Source organism: Dermacentor variabilis, chromosome 3 (assembly GCF_050947875.1).
Source record: "Dermacentor variabilis isolate Ectoservices chromosome 3, ASM5094787v1, whole genome shotgun sequence".
Taxonomy (NCBI): Eukaryota; Metazoa; Arthropoda; class Arachnida; order Ixodida; family Ixodidae; genus Dermacentor; species Dermacentor variabilis.
Genome location: NC_134570.1, coordinates 126,805,762 through 126,825,066, shown reverse-complemented (window position 1 = coordinate 126,825,066; position 19,305 = coordinate 126,805,762). Strand labels below are relative to the sequence as shown.

Below are 19,305 nucleotides of genomic sequence, written 5' to 3'. Positions count from 1 at the left end.
CGTCTTGGTATTACCGAAAAACAAAAAAACAAATATCGGTTCGCTTCGGTATCAACGGGTTCTGACTCTGCTGAGCCTCACTTCCAGTTTAGATAAATCAAAAGCTGTGACGATTTGCGCAGTGCCTCGCCACACTGAACTGGTTCGCGTACCGCTTTCGCGTAGGTTACGTTGCTCTTCGTACCTGGACGCGCTAGACAGGTACCCAGTTGTCTGCGTGGTGAATTCGCATGGATGTCAGGAAATGGGAGAAATTGACTGCCGAGCATGTGGAAGACAGCAATTGATGTTGTTGCGTTAATAAGAATTAATAAAACTTAACGTCGAAGGGCCATATGAGTCTTACGCATAAAGAATAAAGCACCTTGAGTGGTGACGTCGCTAGAGCGTGCTCCACGAGGTGTGGTGCCTTCATACATCCGTCCTTAATCTCCACGGGCAGGATGTTCGCTTTTTTTGTCAACCATGTTATACAGGCGCAAAAGAATATAGGAAATATATTTAGACGTATAGGCGTGGAGATTTCAGCATGCAAAAAAAAAGAAAAAACCGGCCCATTCACAAGTTCCTTACTTTTTTTTTCTAAAGGTCATGCTTCAGTTTACTGTGCAAGCTTCGAAGATTGTAAAAAAATGTCTTGGTTCCCAATTGATACAAAAAACTTAATGACAACATTAGGTACATGAACAGACATGCATGAGCAGCGACACAATGAAAATGACGGAAGTTACCGTCGAACGTAGAGACAACATCTTGTCTATCGTTCACAATGTCAACAAATTCTACTATAAAACTGACCTTATCGTGAGCATACAGAGGACGCAGCTGAATTCACCCCGTATATGAGTAAAATTAACTGAAGATATACAAACAAGCGCTATTTACATAGTTGCTGTTCACTCTTGTTTCTTTAATTTTATCGGAAGCGGCGCAGAATGGTCACTCAAAAAAACCTTGCAACCACCACGGCGGCTATAGCATGGCACCTAAATTCGTTCTGGGAAGGAACGGACTGAGTAACGGAGCTCTTTAATGTAACCATAGCACTATAGTGACGGGGTAACAGCCGCGGATGCAGCACTTGTGCTATAGTGCAATTCTCCGTTTGGTCTCATGGCGATGCATAAAATTGTTGGTCTCTTGATAGTGGGATCGTGTGTTTCAATGGCGTCTTCGACAACATTAAACATTGCTGCATTATTACTTTCCTCGTTAGACTTCAGCGTTGTTTGTTCTTTTGCACTATGCTTCACCACCAAGCCTGAAACGGAGGGTACTTGCCATGGGGAGAGAAGTGACGAGCTGAGTAACCCAGGTGTAGGAAGGAGGGCTTGGGTATATGCGGCTTTGGTGACCATAGACCAATGAATAAAAGCGCGTTGTTACGTTGTGACTGTACGTACCAGTGAACCGGGCCGTCCACTACTATGTGCGTTCTCATTCTAGCAACTACGCGGTGAGGGGGTCCGTCATATCAATGCATAGACAATTATGGCAGGCCTCCTCACCATAGTATCTTTTGAAAAAGCGTAAAGTAACGTGGTACCTAATTGAGTACTATCTATGAAAGCGCTACGAAAAGAATGGCTAATTTTACCGGTCTCGTAGATAGTGATGAACGTTAAGCATTTCCACGTGCGGTTGGTTCACCGAAGCCACAGCAGCCCCATTGGTGATACAACTTGCCAGGAGCCAGATGGGCAGTACGTCCCCTGCAAAGCCATGACACCGGCATCAACTGTCACTCACACTACAGGCCAGCAGCGTATCGTCAAGAACGTAACAGTGGCATTGCCGTCGGAACAATGGATCTGGGCTTATGGGCGGGTGCTACAAGGGGCGAGCATAAAGGTGGTATGTGCATGTGCGTGGATCCCTAAATAGTCATGCTAATCCGGGCTGTTGACACACTTGACGACTTTAGCCGTCGCTGATTTAACTATTTTGAGCACTAGCTCTTCGTGTGATTTTCACATTGTGAAAGAAACAATGTAGCCCGTGTTGACGGTTCTGGTGTAGTAGTCGTAGAGTTGTTGTTATCCAACTTGCTTAATTGCTTTCCCTTCAAGGACTACTTCAAATGGCATGCTTTCAAACAACGCAAATTAGCACCCATGGCCGTCAATATTTTGCTACCGCTCGGTGCTACTATGCTTAATGGGGCGCTGAACACAAAACACCCTGGCGAGCGCTCCGTCTGTAGCTGCAGATTTCTCATGAATTTCACGAGGGCCACAAAGCGCACTGCATATGCATGAGGTGAGCTCTCGTGGCGACGCATACCGAGCGGCACATGCCGAGTTTCCTATACACAGCAACCCAACTCCGACGGACGGTTTGTTTCGAGCCTTGTACTAAAAGCCTGACGCTCGTTTTTATTTGCGCACAAGCCCAGTGCTCGACCGCGGCGCCGCCATGCGCCGCTCCCGTGTACCACGTGTCTAGGTACTTTTTTCCCTGAAGCGCCACGGCGACGCCCTAGATCCTTCCACACTGTAAAATAATTTACACCCTTAAAGGAGCAAAAGGGTGAACATGTGTCTATAACTCGTGCACATCCTTAGGGTGTGATTTATATAACGGACACCCTTGGGCTATGGGTTATAGATACATTTACACCCTTTTTTCTATTTTAAGGGTGTCAATTATTTTACAGTGTAGGTACTTGGTGGGGTTGGTACATGACGGGGGTTGTTGGAGAAGTATGGGAGAGGCCTTTGCCCTGCAGTGGGCGTAACCAGGCTGATGATGATGATGATGATGACTTGGTGGGACTAGGGAGATGATGTGCCTGGGCGCACAAACTGCTCAGCCAGTTGTCGCTAAGGGAAAATAGGTTTTTTTCAAAACACGCCGCCTAGGGTCTTTCAAAATAAAGGTTGCGTGCGGAAGCTGAAGTAACATTGTACGGAATTTTTCAATCTAGGTAAGGGGATAAAGGACTGTGATAAGAAGTTGGTCGTGGTGTACGAAGCGCTTCGATCTACAAAAGCTGGGAGAGTCGTAGGGCATGGAGCGTTTCTAGCACCGTGAGCCATGTCATCGTTGCAATCAAGCGTCTTTTCCTTCTTTACATCACTATCTCTCTTCCAGCTGGAACAATAGCAAGACGCAGGCGCCACACACTACGCATAATAAACAAACTGTCGCGCGGCGTGCAGGAACAAAAACAAAATCACAGAAGTTCCTCTGGGAGTTAGACTAACTATGCGCTAGCAGCGTAAGCATTGGGCCACTTGCTCATCTCCACTCAGCCCGGTGTCATTGCAGATGTTATGCAACTTGATTAGGCCACCACTAACGATAGCGCCGTGGCGACAGGAACTGGTGCCGACGGCAGCGCAAGAAGCATTGATGATGCAAGGAAAGTACTGCAGGTGGAGGCGCCAGGTGTGTTGATGACGTTCCAATCACTCTAAGCCTTTATCGTCCTTTAGCGCCTTATCCATCCACATGAAACCAATATTAACCATGAACGTACTCAGGTGGCGGCTCCCTACGGCACCGCCGCGCCGGCCTCACCTTGAAAGCGATCTGCGATGCCTACAAAGAGTGTCGACGGCTCACAGCTTTCCGCGCTGTGTTCTCGCCGCTTACTCAGTGTTAAAGAAACGCGCGCGCCCGTAACTTGAAACCAGAGTGGCCGAGTGAGGCGTTTGCCATCAGCTTTGTACTCTGGCCCCTTCGTTGGCGTTGAAGGGAGAGGCAGTACCAAGGCAAATTCGCTCGCTGCTGCGGGCGCCACCCCCAGTGCAGTTTTCTCGTTGCGTATGTATACAAAGACTTACGCATTTAAAATTAAGACTTACCTACACCACCTAAACTCTGCGAATGCGGGCTGGGCCGAGCTGACTGCGCGCCCAGGAACATCCAGGGACGCAAAACCAGATACCTAGAAGGATCTAGGGAGTGTACCGGGTCGCTTCGGCGAAAAAGTACCAAGAAATGTGATACGTTCGGGCGGCGCAGCGGTCAAGCACTGGGCTTGGGCGTAAATTGAAACACGCCAGCCTGACACCTTACCTGATAACCAGTCCGATGCTTTACAAATGCACGTTCGTTTGAATGGCAGTGCATACATCAAACGTATCAGGACAGGAGCCTCTGCAAGCAATAAAGAGCTATAGCTGAGATCGTTCACGTATTCAATGCACAGGGCTTTAACTTTCGTATTAGTACCGAGACTCATAGAACGCAGGAACTATGCCTTTATGTCGTAGTTTTGCAGCATTGTATGAATTAAAATAAAGCGGTTTCACGTGTACGTGCCTGGATCGAATGTGTGAATCATCACGAGGTGGGACCTGAAACTAATAAGCAGCACGTGCCGCCTAAAGCCACGTCAGTTTAAGAGAGCTGCAATGGCGAGATGCCTCGGTGTTGCTAGGGTTACACTAGGTTAAGCCTTCTTCCCTGAAGCGATATGAAGAAGACCGCATAGATCATGCAAGAAAATCACCGGCGACACGAAATGAGAGGTAGGGTAACCCAATAACATCATTCAGTTCTCATAACGGGGCAAACAAGTTAAAATGGGCTGCCGATTTTGCCTGAAGCCATCTCTGGTAGGTGACGCGGTTTCTGGCGATGACCTCGTTTTCAATACGGTACGTACTACGGTGATGGAGCCCATCGCAAGAGCCTATACACTACTGTGACGGGCCTCATCCCCGTAGAGTTATTAAATTGAGGGGGCCGGTTTTGATTCCATCGTTTATAATGCGCACATAGTTTCGCTTGCCAGTGGTTGGCCCCAGTCTAAGTGGGGCACACAGTAACAACGTAACAACATGCCATTAATTACGGCTTGCAGTTGCTAATGCGGCATCCGCACTCTCGGGCGCTATTATGTAAAGCTATTCCAAATTTTTCTGTTCCAATTCTGCAATCAGCCCTCCGCGATTGGTCAAAAAGTTTTTGGACCAGCCCTCACTTCATCTGTCTGCTAAGCGACGTCATGAAAACCGCGATAGCTTCCCACCTGATATGAGGTGTGCACACTCATTATGCATGCTTGGGCCAAACAGAAGAAAAAAATTATTTCTGATTCGACGCCATTGCGCCATTACCCCTCGGCTATTGCTAAAAAGTTTCCAGCTTCAGCTGCTTGTCACGCCAAGTCACAAAACCACGAAAACTTACCTCGTCAAACTTAGGTGTACGCGTTATACGTTTATCGATTTTCAGTGCATTGGCTCCACCGCATCGAAACCCTCTTCACTTGCTCGTGTTCCTCGCCTCTTCTCAGTCAAGCAGATGTGACAAGCCGCTCAGTGTAGCCAACGTTATTCGTTTTTCAAGCAAACAGAAGTGACTTCTTATGAATCAGGAGAGCGTTTGATTGGTCTGTTCAGACAACCCCGCGGCAGACCTTCCGATGCTTGGGTTGGCGGTTACGCAAATTTGACATTAGGAGATTGAAATAGAAACATATTGGAATAGTTTTACGTTATAGGGCCTCCGGGCTACGCAGCGGGTCGATTCGCTTCCCATGGCAGGAGCTTTCCATGTCAGGTGTTATTGTTACAATTAGTACTGAAGTACAAGCAGCGCCGAAGTCTAACGAGGAAAGAAATAATGCAGCACTGTTTAAAGAAGTTGCCGAAGGTGCGATTGAAACCCAGTAGCCCACATTCATTGGCGGAACGCTTTGGTGCAGCACCGTGGAACTAGACGAAAAATTGCACCAGTGCACTGGTTCTCCCGCGGTTCTGTTATGCGGTCATTATAATGTTATGGCTATAGTAGAGGGGCTCCCTCACTATGGTCAGTTCGTTCCAAGAAAGGGAGGTCTGCGGAATGCCTTGAGAAAAGCAGCTTCTGCAATAAAATAAAAACTACAAAATTAGTTTAACCATCGGTGTCATGTATACGTGTGTTGTCCTAACAGCGAATTTCAATTGCGTAGGCGTTTCTATGTCCACGGAACGAGGAAGCCCATTTAGCCGTCCTTCTGTGACGTAAGACGAATAGCTATAACGACATAAACACATAAAACAAAATAAATTCGAAAAGAAGAAGTTTGGCGTTGATGAACTCCAAACCTACGACCCAATGCTCTGAAGCAGAGTGTCTTACGCGTGCAGAAGGGGCATATGGCTGACCCATATGAATGCATTCTACCGGTGCTACAAAATAAATGTCGTAGGAGAACAGTTCCTATGAAGTATTTGTATAAAGGTTTGGTGATTGTAGAAAATCCAAGGAAAGCTAAGCGCTTATTAGTTGTGAATGCCAAAGCATTAAAGGACAGTTGAACGCTGCCGAGCTGTACGTCAAGCTGTGCGCTGCTAGTGATGCACCATAGCGGTGCGTGCTGCCCGAGCCAGCAATTAGCAGCAGACTGCAGCACACACGCCGCTTGCCACCGATGTCCTGCGCGACGAGGACCAAGGAAGCAGCAGCGGCCACCAAGGCCGGTAGGCATGCGCAGTAGCTAACCTCTACGGGGTTACCTGGACGGACCACACCCCGGCGTTCGAGAGCGACAGCGATGGTGACTTGCGTCGCTACGATGCCCTCTCTACTCGCGCAACCCATGTGGCGTGAGCGCAACAAGACATGTTCCCTTCCACCCTCTTCGCTCCGTCGATGCTCGCTAGTGACGGGGCATCGCAGCCAGTGGGAATTTGTCGAGGCGTGGTCGCGATTTGACTTCGCAGTCGATGGGAATTTAGGTGCCGTTTCGCGGCTACAGACAAAAGCGCTAGCTTTTTCGCTCAATGGGCCATTTGATACTTTCACATCAATAAATGCCACTTCTGGGACAACATGTAGAGGTTGAAATGGGCAGATAAAGATTTGTAAGGGTTGAGCGCGAGAAGGTTGACACCGGCCGGTAAGGGTTGAGAAGGCTGCGATCGAGCCCTACAACATTGATAACCATCAATAAAGGTTGATAAGGGTTTATGCAGGTCGGATGAAGTTTCATACCATTGATAATAAGACCAGTCTGAGTAAAGATGTGCATGTATCAGAATGCTTACCCATACTTAGACAACTTCCACAGGAGCTTCTAGGTGAATTTACTGCAATTGTTCATAAGACTGAGCATAGTTCCGACAACCGATCAAGACGAGTCGGTGAACTAGTAACAAAGCATTGCTAAAGGATAGGTCCTGACGCTTATAGTGGATGAAAGGTACGGGGCAAACCCATCTCAGACGATTTGAAGGCGCTGTGCGCCGTGAGCGTGGTGCCATCCCAAGGAGCCTGCGGCAGACATAGCAGCGTTAACACATTGAATTATTAAACAATAATAAAAACAAGGAATATTAGTTGCTGACCATAACATATCGTTCGCCATTTTTTTTAAATTTTTCTCTGCCTCTTGCTTCCCCTCCCAATTTCCTATTCTGACAGAGAAAGCCGCATGCAACAAAGGTGTATTCACTCATTCCACCTGTTCCACCTGTTCGTAGCAATTGCTACGAACAGGTGGATGTCTCATTTTCCCTTTATTCATCACTCATTCAATGGTAAAACGTAACTAACGTTGCCAGTGTTGACGTAGTTCCAGCTGCATCCTGCCTTGCGTAAGCTATTCAGCAAGTGGTGCGCGAAGAGCTTGACCGACGTGAGGCGGGTTCCCTCTCGACTCCACGGGTTCGATAAACCTTTTCTCACTGCGACTTTCGTGAGACGTCCATCAACGCCGCCTACGTAGACGCCTACAACTTCGCTCATCTTTCAAAAGTGCCATACCCTACTATGAACGCGCATCCCAGTTAACCGTTCCACGATGGTCGCTCACTCAGACCACCTGCAGTTTCTCAAGGGTGGGACGGCCGTGCGAGTTATCCTACTACTTACAATTTCGGTGAGTCCCGTGAGCGCCCCATCTCCTCCAAATGTGGTATTCGTGGTCACGTCACCAGATTTTGTCCCCATCGCCGTTGCACGTCACCACCGTCCCATGAGCGACCGTGCACTTTTTATCAGCGTAGCAACCGGCATGGCGACGGGACACGCTGGCCTTCTGACTCCGATAGCAGGACAAACCACCAGGCGAATTACCGTAGCCACTCACGAGCTTCTGTGCGGAGCTTGACGCCGCCACCTTCACGCCTTCGCAGGTCTCCATCTCCACAACGACGTCTCACGTCACCACCGCCAGGAAACTAGGCGGCGCGACCAATGGAGATGAGGTCGCCAGTCATCATCAACTACACGCCCCTATGCCTCCGCCAGTCACCATGTGTCATAACAAGATTCGTGTTTTAGTGGACAATGTTGCTACGTTGGCCTTAGTGGACACAGGAGCGAGTGTGTCCGTTATCAGCCTGGATTTCAAAACCCGACTAGGTCGTAAAGTGGTGTTTCGCTGGGATAACGCCAATGCATTTCGTGCTGTGAGTGGAGAGTTGCTCCGACTTTTTTGTGTGTGCACCGCGAACGTTTATTTCTCCGATAACGTGTATCAAGCCGAATTTGCAGTGCTTGCTCAATCCGCTCACAACGTAATTCTTGGCCTCGATATCCTACAACACTGCAGTGCCACTGTTGACTGCGGTGCTGGGGAGCTTTTCTTGTCGCCTCTTGTCGACCAACCTGCTCCCTGTTCACGCGCTCTCGCCATCATGGAAGATGCTGTCTCACGGGCACGTTCCTCATCCAGAGTTCGAGTTGCTAGTTGCGGTGTCGACGCCGATACATTTGATGCATAAAGTATAAAATATATGTAAACAGTATCTAAAAGATTTATGCTTTCCTCATACGCTCGTAATTTCTTTCGGAAGTTTTTATAAACTATAACCAGTACAATGAATGAAAAACTTTTATTTGCACCAGAATGGGCCTGTCAGAGCCCGGCCCTCGCACGAAGGCCGAGGGGGAATCAGGGATTGCCCCGTAGACTAAGGACTAGTGAAGTTGCTTCTTCACGGCCTCAGCTGCCAGGCGGATGGCTTGCTTCTCGACGTTGGGGTCTTCGCTCCGCAGCCACACCTCTCAGGCTTCTCCACCATCTATGCTTTGGATGATCCCTGGGGAGCCGGCACATTCCCAGATTATGTGGCCTAGCGTACCGCTCTCGCCGCAATCTTTTCATTTGCTGTCATTTTAGCCCCCTGTCTGCGTACATTAGACCTAAAATAGGTAGATGTAATTACCGGCTTGCAATTACCTCCATATACGCGCATCGTTGTAGGAGAGTGACCGATCCGGAGGAGGGAGCTTTCTCCTTTCACGTTTGTAATGTTCAGTGATTTCATGACATGTGATTACATTATCTTTCATTCCCCCACCTTCGGGCTGTTCCGCAGCCGCCCGGCGGCAGAGAGCTCAGGCCAGCTCGTGTGGAGCCCCATTACCTGGGACAGATTTGTGCGCGGGGATCCATGCAATTTCTATCAATTGGGTTACCGAGGACTATGCGTCTAGGTTCGTCCAATATACTCCTTTACAAAACATGCAAATAGCTGTATTGCTATCACTAATGATAATGCTCGCCTTTGTACCAGTGCAAGCGAGTGCTATTGCGACTTCTTCGGCCGTACTTGCACCTTGCATTTGGGTATTCCGTCACCGTCTACGACAGCCGAGATTGCAGCCCCATGTCTACTGGAAGCTCCGTCGACCTCATCAGCTCTCTTATCTTTCATTCTTCTTGTTATGGTTTTAGCTCAGTGCTCCCTGCGTTCTTTGCTGTGTGTGGGGTGCTCATTTCTCGGTAATGGCGAAATCAATAAATGTTTCCATAGATGGTTTTAAAGTAAGCCTGAGATGTGCATACGAGGAAGAGGACTAAACTTTATTGAAGGAGCAGGCTTTTGTTTTTTGTTCCTCTAGATGAGTGATTTCTTCGGGGGCGTCTTCGTTGTGATGGAACCACAGGAAAGCTTTTCTCGAAATTAACAATTTCGTTAATGCCACAAAATAATTACTTTCCTGAAATTGTAATCAAGTTCTTCATTTTGTTTATTTTATTTCGTAATTTCTAAACTTCACTTTCGTACACAAAGCCTGAACAAAACATATAAACCCGCCTGCTTATTGGCCAACACCCCGTAGTGGTTATGGGCCAGTGTTTCGAAGCAAGAAGAAGAAGAAGAAGAAGCCTCGATAAAGCAACCAGACCACATTACGCTGCCCCACACATTCCATCGCTGACGCTTCCTCGTTGGATATTTCAGCTTACGCCCCTTTCATGACAAACGCGACAAAACTATGGTGACGTATGCTGCTTGACTGCTTTCTTCCATTTTGTTACCCGTTCTTTGAGCAGTTTATTGTGAGGCGGATGCAACCCGGCGGCGTCTTGGTACATGATACAGTAGGCGTGAGCCTTCCGCCGATTCAAGTTTGAATGAGTCTGGCTCTGTTAAATTTTAGATCGTTTGAATCAGAGTTCTCCTGTCTAGGATTGTTCATGAAGTGTTTGAAAGTGAGTGAAAGCGTTGGAGTACGATTTCAGTGAATGTTTGTCTGTCCGAGTGAGCCAAACGCAAAATAAACATTTTGCGAAATAGGTTCAGTGAGTTTCAATTATATTACAATTACAATAGTATCTTTCTATTTCTTTGAAGAATTATCATTGCGATTCTACGCAAATGGCGATAAACGTTTTTATATCTCCAACCTGAGGAAGCTTATCTGAAGGTGTGCCGGCTTTTAGTGAATGCAAGGGACATGATACACATTTGCATGCAGCAGTGGTATTAAAACGTGAGTGCTTTCATAGTTAAAGCTTTTGTTGTCTTAGCGCTAGCTAGTCATAGTGCATCTAAAGGCTTAGAGCCATCCTAATTCCCCCTTCCACGTATTAGCTACTCAAACATTATAGGCTTGCCCCTTTCGGAGGCAAGATCCATTGCCTCCCATTGCCTTATTGCCTCATTTCATTGCTTTGGATCGAAATCACCCTGACCTGCTCATGCAGTTTCTCTTGCATTCTTTTCTTGCAACTAACTAGGAAGAAAGTTCGTGGACGACGATATATACTGTAAAATTTTATTAGCGATTCCAGCTAACGAATTTGAGCTAAAGTTGCGTTATTAATAAGGTACCCATCACTTGGGCTTTGCAAGCATCTTATTTTTCTTTGTGTGCATAAACGACGCCAATGCGAAGCGACGTCACTTGATTTCCAGCTTCATACCCTGTGTTTATTTTTGTTAATAAAATTTCTAACATGCTTCCAGATGTTAATTTCAGAGAAAATGTACCATTGCTTCCGTAACGTGTCTGAATGGGGATAATCCAGGAGTCAAGGCCGTACAAGATGAGCAAGAGGTTGAGCCTTGGTGACCAGACCACACAAGGGTGGGAAGGGCCCTACAAGGTGAGGAAGAGATCGAGCCTTGCCGACGAGATCCCAGAAGAGTGGGACCACCAGCACAATTCTGGCTGGGCCAGGTTGGCGCTCTTTTCCATGTTCGGCTTGCTGCCGGTGATATGCTGCGGCATTCTCCTGACCATACTCCTGCTGTCCAGTCAGATTTCACACGACGACACCAACGCGGTGAGAGCACTCTCTAGAAAGAACGTTATGTTGCGTCGTTTTTATACTAAATGCGAGAACGAGTCCTCCGTGAGCACATGCAATAATGAGATCACTTCGCGTAAAGTTCATTGCATCAGTGATGCCTATATTCAGGATGACCCCAGCTGTTTTAAATCTCTCACTAATTTACACAATATTGTGAAATAGTTGCGATATTTTGCGGCGTGGTCATTAAAGCTAACCGGAAACCATCTGAGTAGATGTCAGGCAATGCTGGAGCTTTGAAACACTATAATATACGCTATCTTGGCTTAAAGAACTCAGCTAAACGTGTTACGTTTGTCTAAGGCTGGTGTGAATGAGCAACGTACAGTACTTTTACCAGCTGTGTGTAGCGGCCTTTTACTTCGCTATTGATCTTCGAAAGCAGCAGACGACGACAGCTGAAAGCCGCCAGACGACTTTCCAAAATTCTAGGTCGCTAAAGTATCGCCGCTTCTGGTCTAACACCTGTCGCTAAATTAAGAACTTTAAAGTTAATCAGACATAAAAGTAGTTATACCTACTGCCGAAATCACTAATGTGTTCAAACTGCTGACCGCCAAATTTCTGTAGCAAAACATGCGGTCATACAAAAAGTGAACCTGTGCGAGGTAGCGTTAACTGTGAACATGGTTCCAAAAAAAGTTTCTGGCGGCTCGGCCGCCAGAGTCCATCGTTCTGCGGACCAATCAGGTCGCGAGCAAGAAATTTGTAATCCTTCGAGGCGTCTGCAAATGGCGCTTATCACATGCAAGCTCGCCATCTCACAATCATATTAAAAGGCTTTGCAATATTACAAGCTTCCAGTAACGGAAGGTATACAAATTGTGCGTGTGAAAATGAAGATTGATAAAGAACGTGAGCCCGAAAACTGTTTTAATTAGCAAAGAAATATAACTAGCTTGAGGTTGTAATCACGGCATACGAGGCTGAATTTTTATGGGGGCAAAATTTAAAAAAAAAAGAGCGCTCGCGTACTTCGCTTTAGGTGCATGCAAAATAGGCTCACTTATTGTCCGCAATTATTTCGGGGTCCCTTACTACAGTCTCCCTCTTAACCGTCTCATGGTTTTGCCGCGTAGAAACCGAGGAATTTCCATTGATATTAGATCAGAAGCAAGAGCAATGCCCGATTTACGACTCTTAAACACACATAACTAGTAGTAGCAGCAGTAGTAGTTGTATGTACATATACTCTTTTCCTACATAAACAAGAAACGGCAAAGAAGAAAGAAGCGTTGTATACGCCTGACAAACGCTTGTATACGTTGTAACCGTTGTATACGCCTGCACCTGTGCTTCGCAAAAGATACACGTCATACACAAGAAGGCATTTCATGCATTTATATAACATGTAAGCACACAAATGATATTTAGCACTTACAAAAGCAGCGAATGGCCGACACTTTTCGTACAGTAGTAAAGTAGAAAAAAAATACAACATAAGCGATGCACTGTCGCTTACGTATGAGAAAATTATTATAATTTTCATAAAGTTTCTTCGCAAGATTGGTAAGTGCAAAGAAAACTCTGTTGCTCCAGGAAATTTTTTAGCATGAGTTTTAAAAGCCTGTGGAATAGCTCCAAATTCTGATAAATATTCTAATTCATTAACTAGTCTCAGTGCCTGGTATTGCATAGTTTATTTTCCATAATTTCTCCTCGTTCTTGGCAATTCTTGTAAAGTTGTTCTTGTGGTATACCGCCGACTGCTCTCATTGCGCATGTACAAAGTATCTTTATGTACACTCAACCACAAATTTTAAGGGACCACGGGATATCGCAAAACACTCAATTTCTCTGCCGTTTCTAAGACTAGTTATAAAAACCGAACATCACAGTGTTGTTCACTTATACTGGTAGAGGTTGTAAACGCGAATACGAGGCTGCATTCCGCGGCTGCGTATATATTCAGCTTTTCCTCAGAATTCATGTTCCATAAAATTTTGTGGTTGACTGTACCTCTTTCAGTAGTTTAAAATAAAATGTTTGGCTTGCCTTGAACATGTTATGTTTATAAAAGAGCGGTGATGTGCGCGAGCCGTCGGTAGTACCATGGTAGTTTTCGTAAGAGCGAAGTAATTTATTTTCTAGCACAATCCGCCTATTATATAATTATTACTTGTCCCCCATACTAATACGCCGTAACCGAGTCATTAGTAGAAGACCGAATTATAAAAAGTTCACTTCAGCCACGGAGGAATAAGAGAAACAATTCTCTACAGGCATCAGGCTGTTTGCGCAAGCTGTTTAATAAGATGATAAATGTGAGCGTTCCATGGTGTCTTCGCTGAACCATACCAGAAGCAATTTTTTGATATATTTGTCGATTTATAATGTTTAATTCATGCTTTGCATGTTTATTTAGTTGTCGAAATCCGATATACGGTGTTTTTTCTGGCACCAAGATGTAGCTTGTTTTTCTTGAGCCAGCTTCAGAGGGATACCATATACTCCTTTATATTTTTTGTTCAAGTATTTCTAAGCGCTGTGATCTAGAGAATACGTCCGTGGCGTCTGGGTACATAGTAAGCTGTGGGGAGGCCTGTATAGAGACAATATTATTCACGTAGAGCAGGAAGAATAAAGGACCCCCCCCCCCCCCCCAATACAGAACCTTGCGGAACTCTGCGTTAACTGAAGCTGACTTGCTGCGCTGAAACTGAAATACTATGTATCTTCACCCATCAATATAGTGCACTGACATGCTTGAATGCCTAAGTCGAGGTTCCTCTGTCTGACACGCTTGGAAAATTTGTTGCACAAGGACCAAGAACAGTGGATGCCCTGTTGTGCGAAGTGCACAAACAGTGCACACAAAAAAAAAATCGCCCGAGCACTTCTCAAACTCTGTGCGTACACGTGGCACACGCACGAACTCGGCAGGCGGCCGACTAAGTGTCGCGAAGGCCGAGCAGCGTAGAGACCGGCCCCACTCAGAAACGGCAAAGAATAGTGATCAGATTGAGTAACAAAACATGCTTTACGCCAGGTGGATTCCCGATTCAGGAATGCTGTATCCACTAGCGAGTTACGCAGATTATATACAGCAAAACTATAAACAAATACTAGTAAACACTATAATAACAAAGCTTCAAGCAGCGCAACGTATTCCTACCGTTCCGAGGCGCCAAAGAAAATCGAATTCGGCCGCCTCATATTGCACTCAAAGTTCCTCTTAAGACCATGATATACCAATCACGTGAGATAAAAGGGGCCAAACCACAATCGAAGAAACTGAATCGCAAGCGATAACAGCGTGGTGCGGTTTACGGAATAGTCTAATATTCTACGAGTGCGCTGTAGCACAAGGCAAGCAAATAGGATGGGCACTTCTTCTTTTGCGCTACCCTACTCGTAATGAATCATTGACAAAGAGCCTGTTTGTTCTAACGTCCGCAACTTTCTTGCTAAACTGGACATTGAAATACGACGATGACTGCTGTCTAGAGGATATAGGCAACGTGAGCAGACACAGCAATTTCCCGCCTTCCTTCGCATCCTTCAAAACTTGCTAGTTTCACGTATGACGGCTGATTCAGGTGTCTTAATAGCCTTCATCTTAATACTGCTTAACTACAATGACACTAAAGAGGCACCTGATGTAGCCATAGCGACATGACAGTGATCTTGAAGAGCCGATTAGTGCCTTTCACTCGGCGCTCTCCAATGAAAAACTCCGCTGCTATCCAAATTAAAATAATACAAATCGCTACATACGCATGCCAAGTAGGACAAGAAACACTGTGATACTTGCATGACAAACGACAGCGCAACCGAAAACAGAAACGCACGACTGCCCAAACGAGCGCAATTACGGAACGGTGCACAGGCAGGTTTCACATGGTAGCTTTGGCCACACGGTTGGTCATGTGACCGATGTGACAACAGTATCGCCACCTTGCGTGAGGTTGGATCACGTTGTTGGGTAGTTGAAGCGGCCCGGTGTGGGCTTGGCGTGGGTGTCATGCGTGTTGCGCGTCCCTGTTTGTCGACTCTGAATTATGTCGCGCAAAGCCAGACGCCGCCCACTATTCCGTTGTTGAGCGGCGAGCTCGGAGCTGCCACTGTGCGTTTTGCTGCCCTCTCATTTCCCCCTTTCATTTCGAACGCCGTCACTGCCGTATCATTCTGGGGCGCTATAACGTAAAACTATTCTAAACATTTCTGTTCCAATTTTGCAATCAGCCCTCCACTATTGTCACGCGACGTCACGAAAACCACGTTAGCTCCCCATCTTAGATGACGTGTCACATTGATTATGCATGACTTGGCCGAATAAAAGAAAAATAGTTATTTCTGATTGAGACGCCTTTTCGCCATTAGACGTCGGCTATTTGTCAAATTTTTTCGGGCTGCATCCACTTCACCTGCCTGTCACGCAACCTCACAAAACCGCGAAAACTCAGCGCGTCAAAGTGACGTGTACGCTTTGAAGATGCAATAATATGCCGAACAAAAGTTAATTTGCTTCTGAATAGCCACAGGCTGCCCCGTTACGAAAGGAATAAAAGATGGCTGCCGCCGATCGCTCAGGCACTAGCTACTCGCACATACCGGAGAGCACGGGTTTATTTGTGTATAATAAAACGTTTTGCGCAGTCGGGTAGCGTTTTCGAGCACTTTCGGCACGTTTACGACTTCGTTCTGCCAACTAGTCTTTGCCGAGGTTCCATTTCTGCACCATTCTTAAGCTTCCGTTGCATGCCGCCGCAATTTTTGACCAGCCACCGCAAGCTAAGAGAAAGCAGACCAATCGCAGACGCCGGCACCACCCTTTTCATCCGGTTATTGATTTTCAGTGCAGTGGCTCGGCCCTTGTCCACTTGAGCATGCTCCTCGCCCCGTGTCAGCCAATTAGATAAGACAACCCGCTCAGTGATGTTATTCGTTTTTCAAGCAAGCAAAAGTGACCTCCTATGAACGAGGAGAGCGTTTGATTGGGCTGTTCAGACAACCCTGCGGGTGATCGCTCGATGCTTGCATCACTGGTTACGCAAATGTTACATCAGGCGATTGGAATAAAACATATTGGAATAGTTCTACGTTTTAGGGCCTCTGGTTACAGTGTGTTAAAAGACGATCGGCGCGTCTGAGCATGCGCAATCACACCAAGCTATGCACCGAATCTTGGTGAGCCCGTACCGTTGAGTTCCAGGAATATTAAAGCGAATAGATTTCGGTCTCCGGCTGTTTTAATGTTTGATCACAGAATTAGGTGGTCGGTCATCGTACTGTTGATCTGCAAGGAAGACATCCGTTCGTTAGTTGGCTCTATCCCCAACTATATTTCGCACGTTTTATCTGGTTCGTTGGTTCGCTCGCTCGTTCGGGCTATTCGCTTCATCGACGGTTGTTTGTGCACTTTCTTTTCGTGTGCATTCTGCTCACTGTAGAATTCACCAAAAGGCTTCAGAGCACCGTTCCTAGTAACTGGTTTGCCTATGTATGCCTTCGGTGCCATCGCTCTTTATCTCGACACCTGTATTTATGCGTAAAAAAGAAAGACCCTTATAAATACAGCGCGCAAGAATGCTCACAATATATAACAGGAGAATGAATTAATATGCCATAACATATCTAATTGTGTAAGAAACTGTGAAGCCAAAATGCGTAAAAGTAAACGTAGTTTAATTAGGTCAGGCACTGCGCTCAGTGTGTAGCAGCTCTTTGAATTTTCCTGCCTATGCTTCACTAGTCGGTTGCGATGGCAAGTGGTTACATTTGGCGATAGCGCGTGGTATGAATGAATTTACAAAACGATGAGAGTGACATACCCGCAATTTCACATTTGCACTGGTGGTAATGTAAAAAATGTTGCTGCAGGGCAGTGAGAGAAATCGTCAGAAAGAATTTAATGATGATAACCTTTATGAAAAAGCGAAAACTATTGAAGTAAACGATGCGCTGTCAGAATCAGCACTAGCACCAACACGGTATACTGACTCGCAGTGCTCCTCGGAAGTCAATGCCGAGTCGTTGCTCGTGTCACAGAGAGCGGCTTCAATGTTTACGCGTTCACGCACGATTTCTTCGTGGCCTGTTGCGCTGTCAGCATAATTTGCAATCCTTCGTCTCTTATGACGTGAGGTCAAGCCCACAAAAGGCTTCTTTTTGTTAGCCGACCTCACGCTAATGCAGGACAGACACACAGTAATGGGCGCAGTGGGTTCCGCTTGATCAATGGAGAATTCTCCCGCCAAGAACAGCACGTCGAAAACCTAGTACGCTAATTTTTAAGCTATCCTGCTTTCTTCGTTTTTAATATGTCGAGTTTCGTCAAAAATCTGTTTGAGACGTTGAATCCAGTGATACAACGTTTTGAAGACTTTGTGTGCTACCTAGATGGGCCTAGTTTCACAACGTAGACCCGCTAAGTCTATAAGTATACGCCGTCATCTTTCACAACTAACTTAACACATTTGCTCGGTTGCCTTCTCGCGAAGTGGGCGCATTATAAAAGTAGTAAAACAGTAAAGTTGGCTGAACTAGGAGACAATGACAAAGCTAAGTGGGCCGATCCCGGAGACCTTCATAAGGTGGTTGCCTGGCCACCTGGTGGAGTTCTCCGCATAGTGCACTCTTGCCGAACAGGCACGTTATGGATAAGCTACAAAATGCTGTAGAGAAGATGAACAGTTTTTTAGTAATCAATTTACCAATTCACAAAAGTGTCGCAACATAAAGAACCCATATGTACTTTGGATCTGCATCAGTTTGTCTCCTTTTTCTCGTGTCGTTAAAAACAATCGTGGTTGTCTTATTATACGTGATACAATGCTGAATCGGACATAAAGCCAACAGTTGAAACCAATGGAAGCAAACGCTTCTGACGTTCACGCTGCTTGAGCCGGAATTGCGTAATGTTAAACGAGATTATTCTGAGTTTCAACGTGTAACTTCCAATAGAACAGCAAGAATTGTTCATTGCTAATTGTTTTGTTCTTAACTCAAGCCGCTAAGGGCTAACCGCCTTCGACAGTCACGTCATTATTTCCTGCCTTATGTAACTGCCAAAGGCAGCTCAAAAGGTACTTAATAAGCTAAGATGTTCTGTTTTTACTTTGGTGCCACCGCAGCTGACGCTTAGCGGTGTGATTTTGTTCTCACTGTTCACCAGCCCATGGAGGAAAAAATAGGCCCCCTGCTTGTCACAGAGGTTTCATCCCGGATACTGCGACCTACGTTGGTCCAGAGCAGACAAACCCAACATCCTCGGCCCAAACCTAGCGCCATGTCTCCGCAGCCTACGACGACCGCTGCCGCACCGCCTCGGGACGACCACGTCAAAGATCCCGTGTGCAGTGCCATCGACTGCCACTTCGTGGCGCAGTGGCTCCGATCAAAGCTGGACTCTAGCGTGGACCCGTGCCAAGATTTCTACCGCTACGTGTGTGGCACCTCCTCGTTATACAACGAGTTTGCTAACGTACGTAACGAAAAGGTGCAGTGTCTCTCGGTTAAGGCCTTTACTTGATGGACTATGCGGCGAGTCACTATCGACCGAGCCCGGAGGTGTCGGAGCAGTGACTATGTTGTTCGGCGAACATAAAGCTGATGCTCCGAGAGCTCGTATGGAAATTCTTCTGTACAGAATTTGGTCAGTACAGTGCAGATAATTGCTGAGTCCAAAATACTGCAACATCCACACTGCATTACACAAGAGTAAAAAGTGGCCACATTTAGAGTAGCCTACGAAGTTCTAGGAACGAGTGCGAAACCCCGGAATTTCGTCTCATCGTCCTCTCTTCTATCTCAGGTTGCGAACACCATTTCAACGACCATCGTTTCACAGGCCTACAATACCAAAGTCCCAGCCA

At 46.4% G+C, this 19,305-nt stretch overlaps 1 protein-coding gene across 1 annotated transcript; it reads left to right on the top strand.

Moving 5' to 3' along the window:
- The first annotated feature begins 11,211 nt into the window (after positions 1–11,211).
- Positions 11,212–19,046, top strand: LOC142574165 (uncharacterized). Its single transcript, XM_075683318.1, has 2 exons — positions 11,212–11,461; positions 18,606–19,046. Exons 1-2 carry the CDS (start codon positions 11,222–11,224, stop codon positions 18,960–18,962), a joined length of 597 nt encoding a protein of 198 aa, XP_075539433.1. The 5' UTR covers positions 11,212–11,221; the 3' UTR covers positions 18,963–19,046.
- The last annotated feature ends 259 nt before the right edge of the window (positions 19,047–19,305 follow it).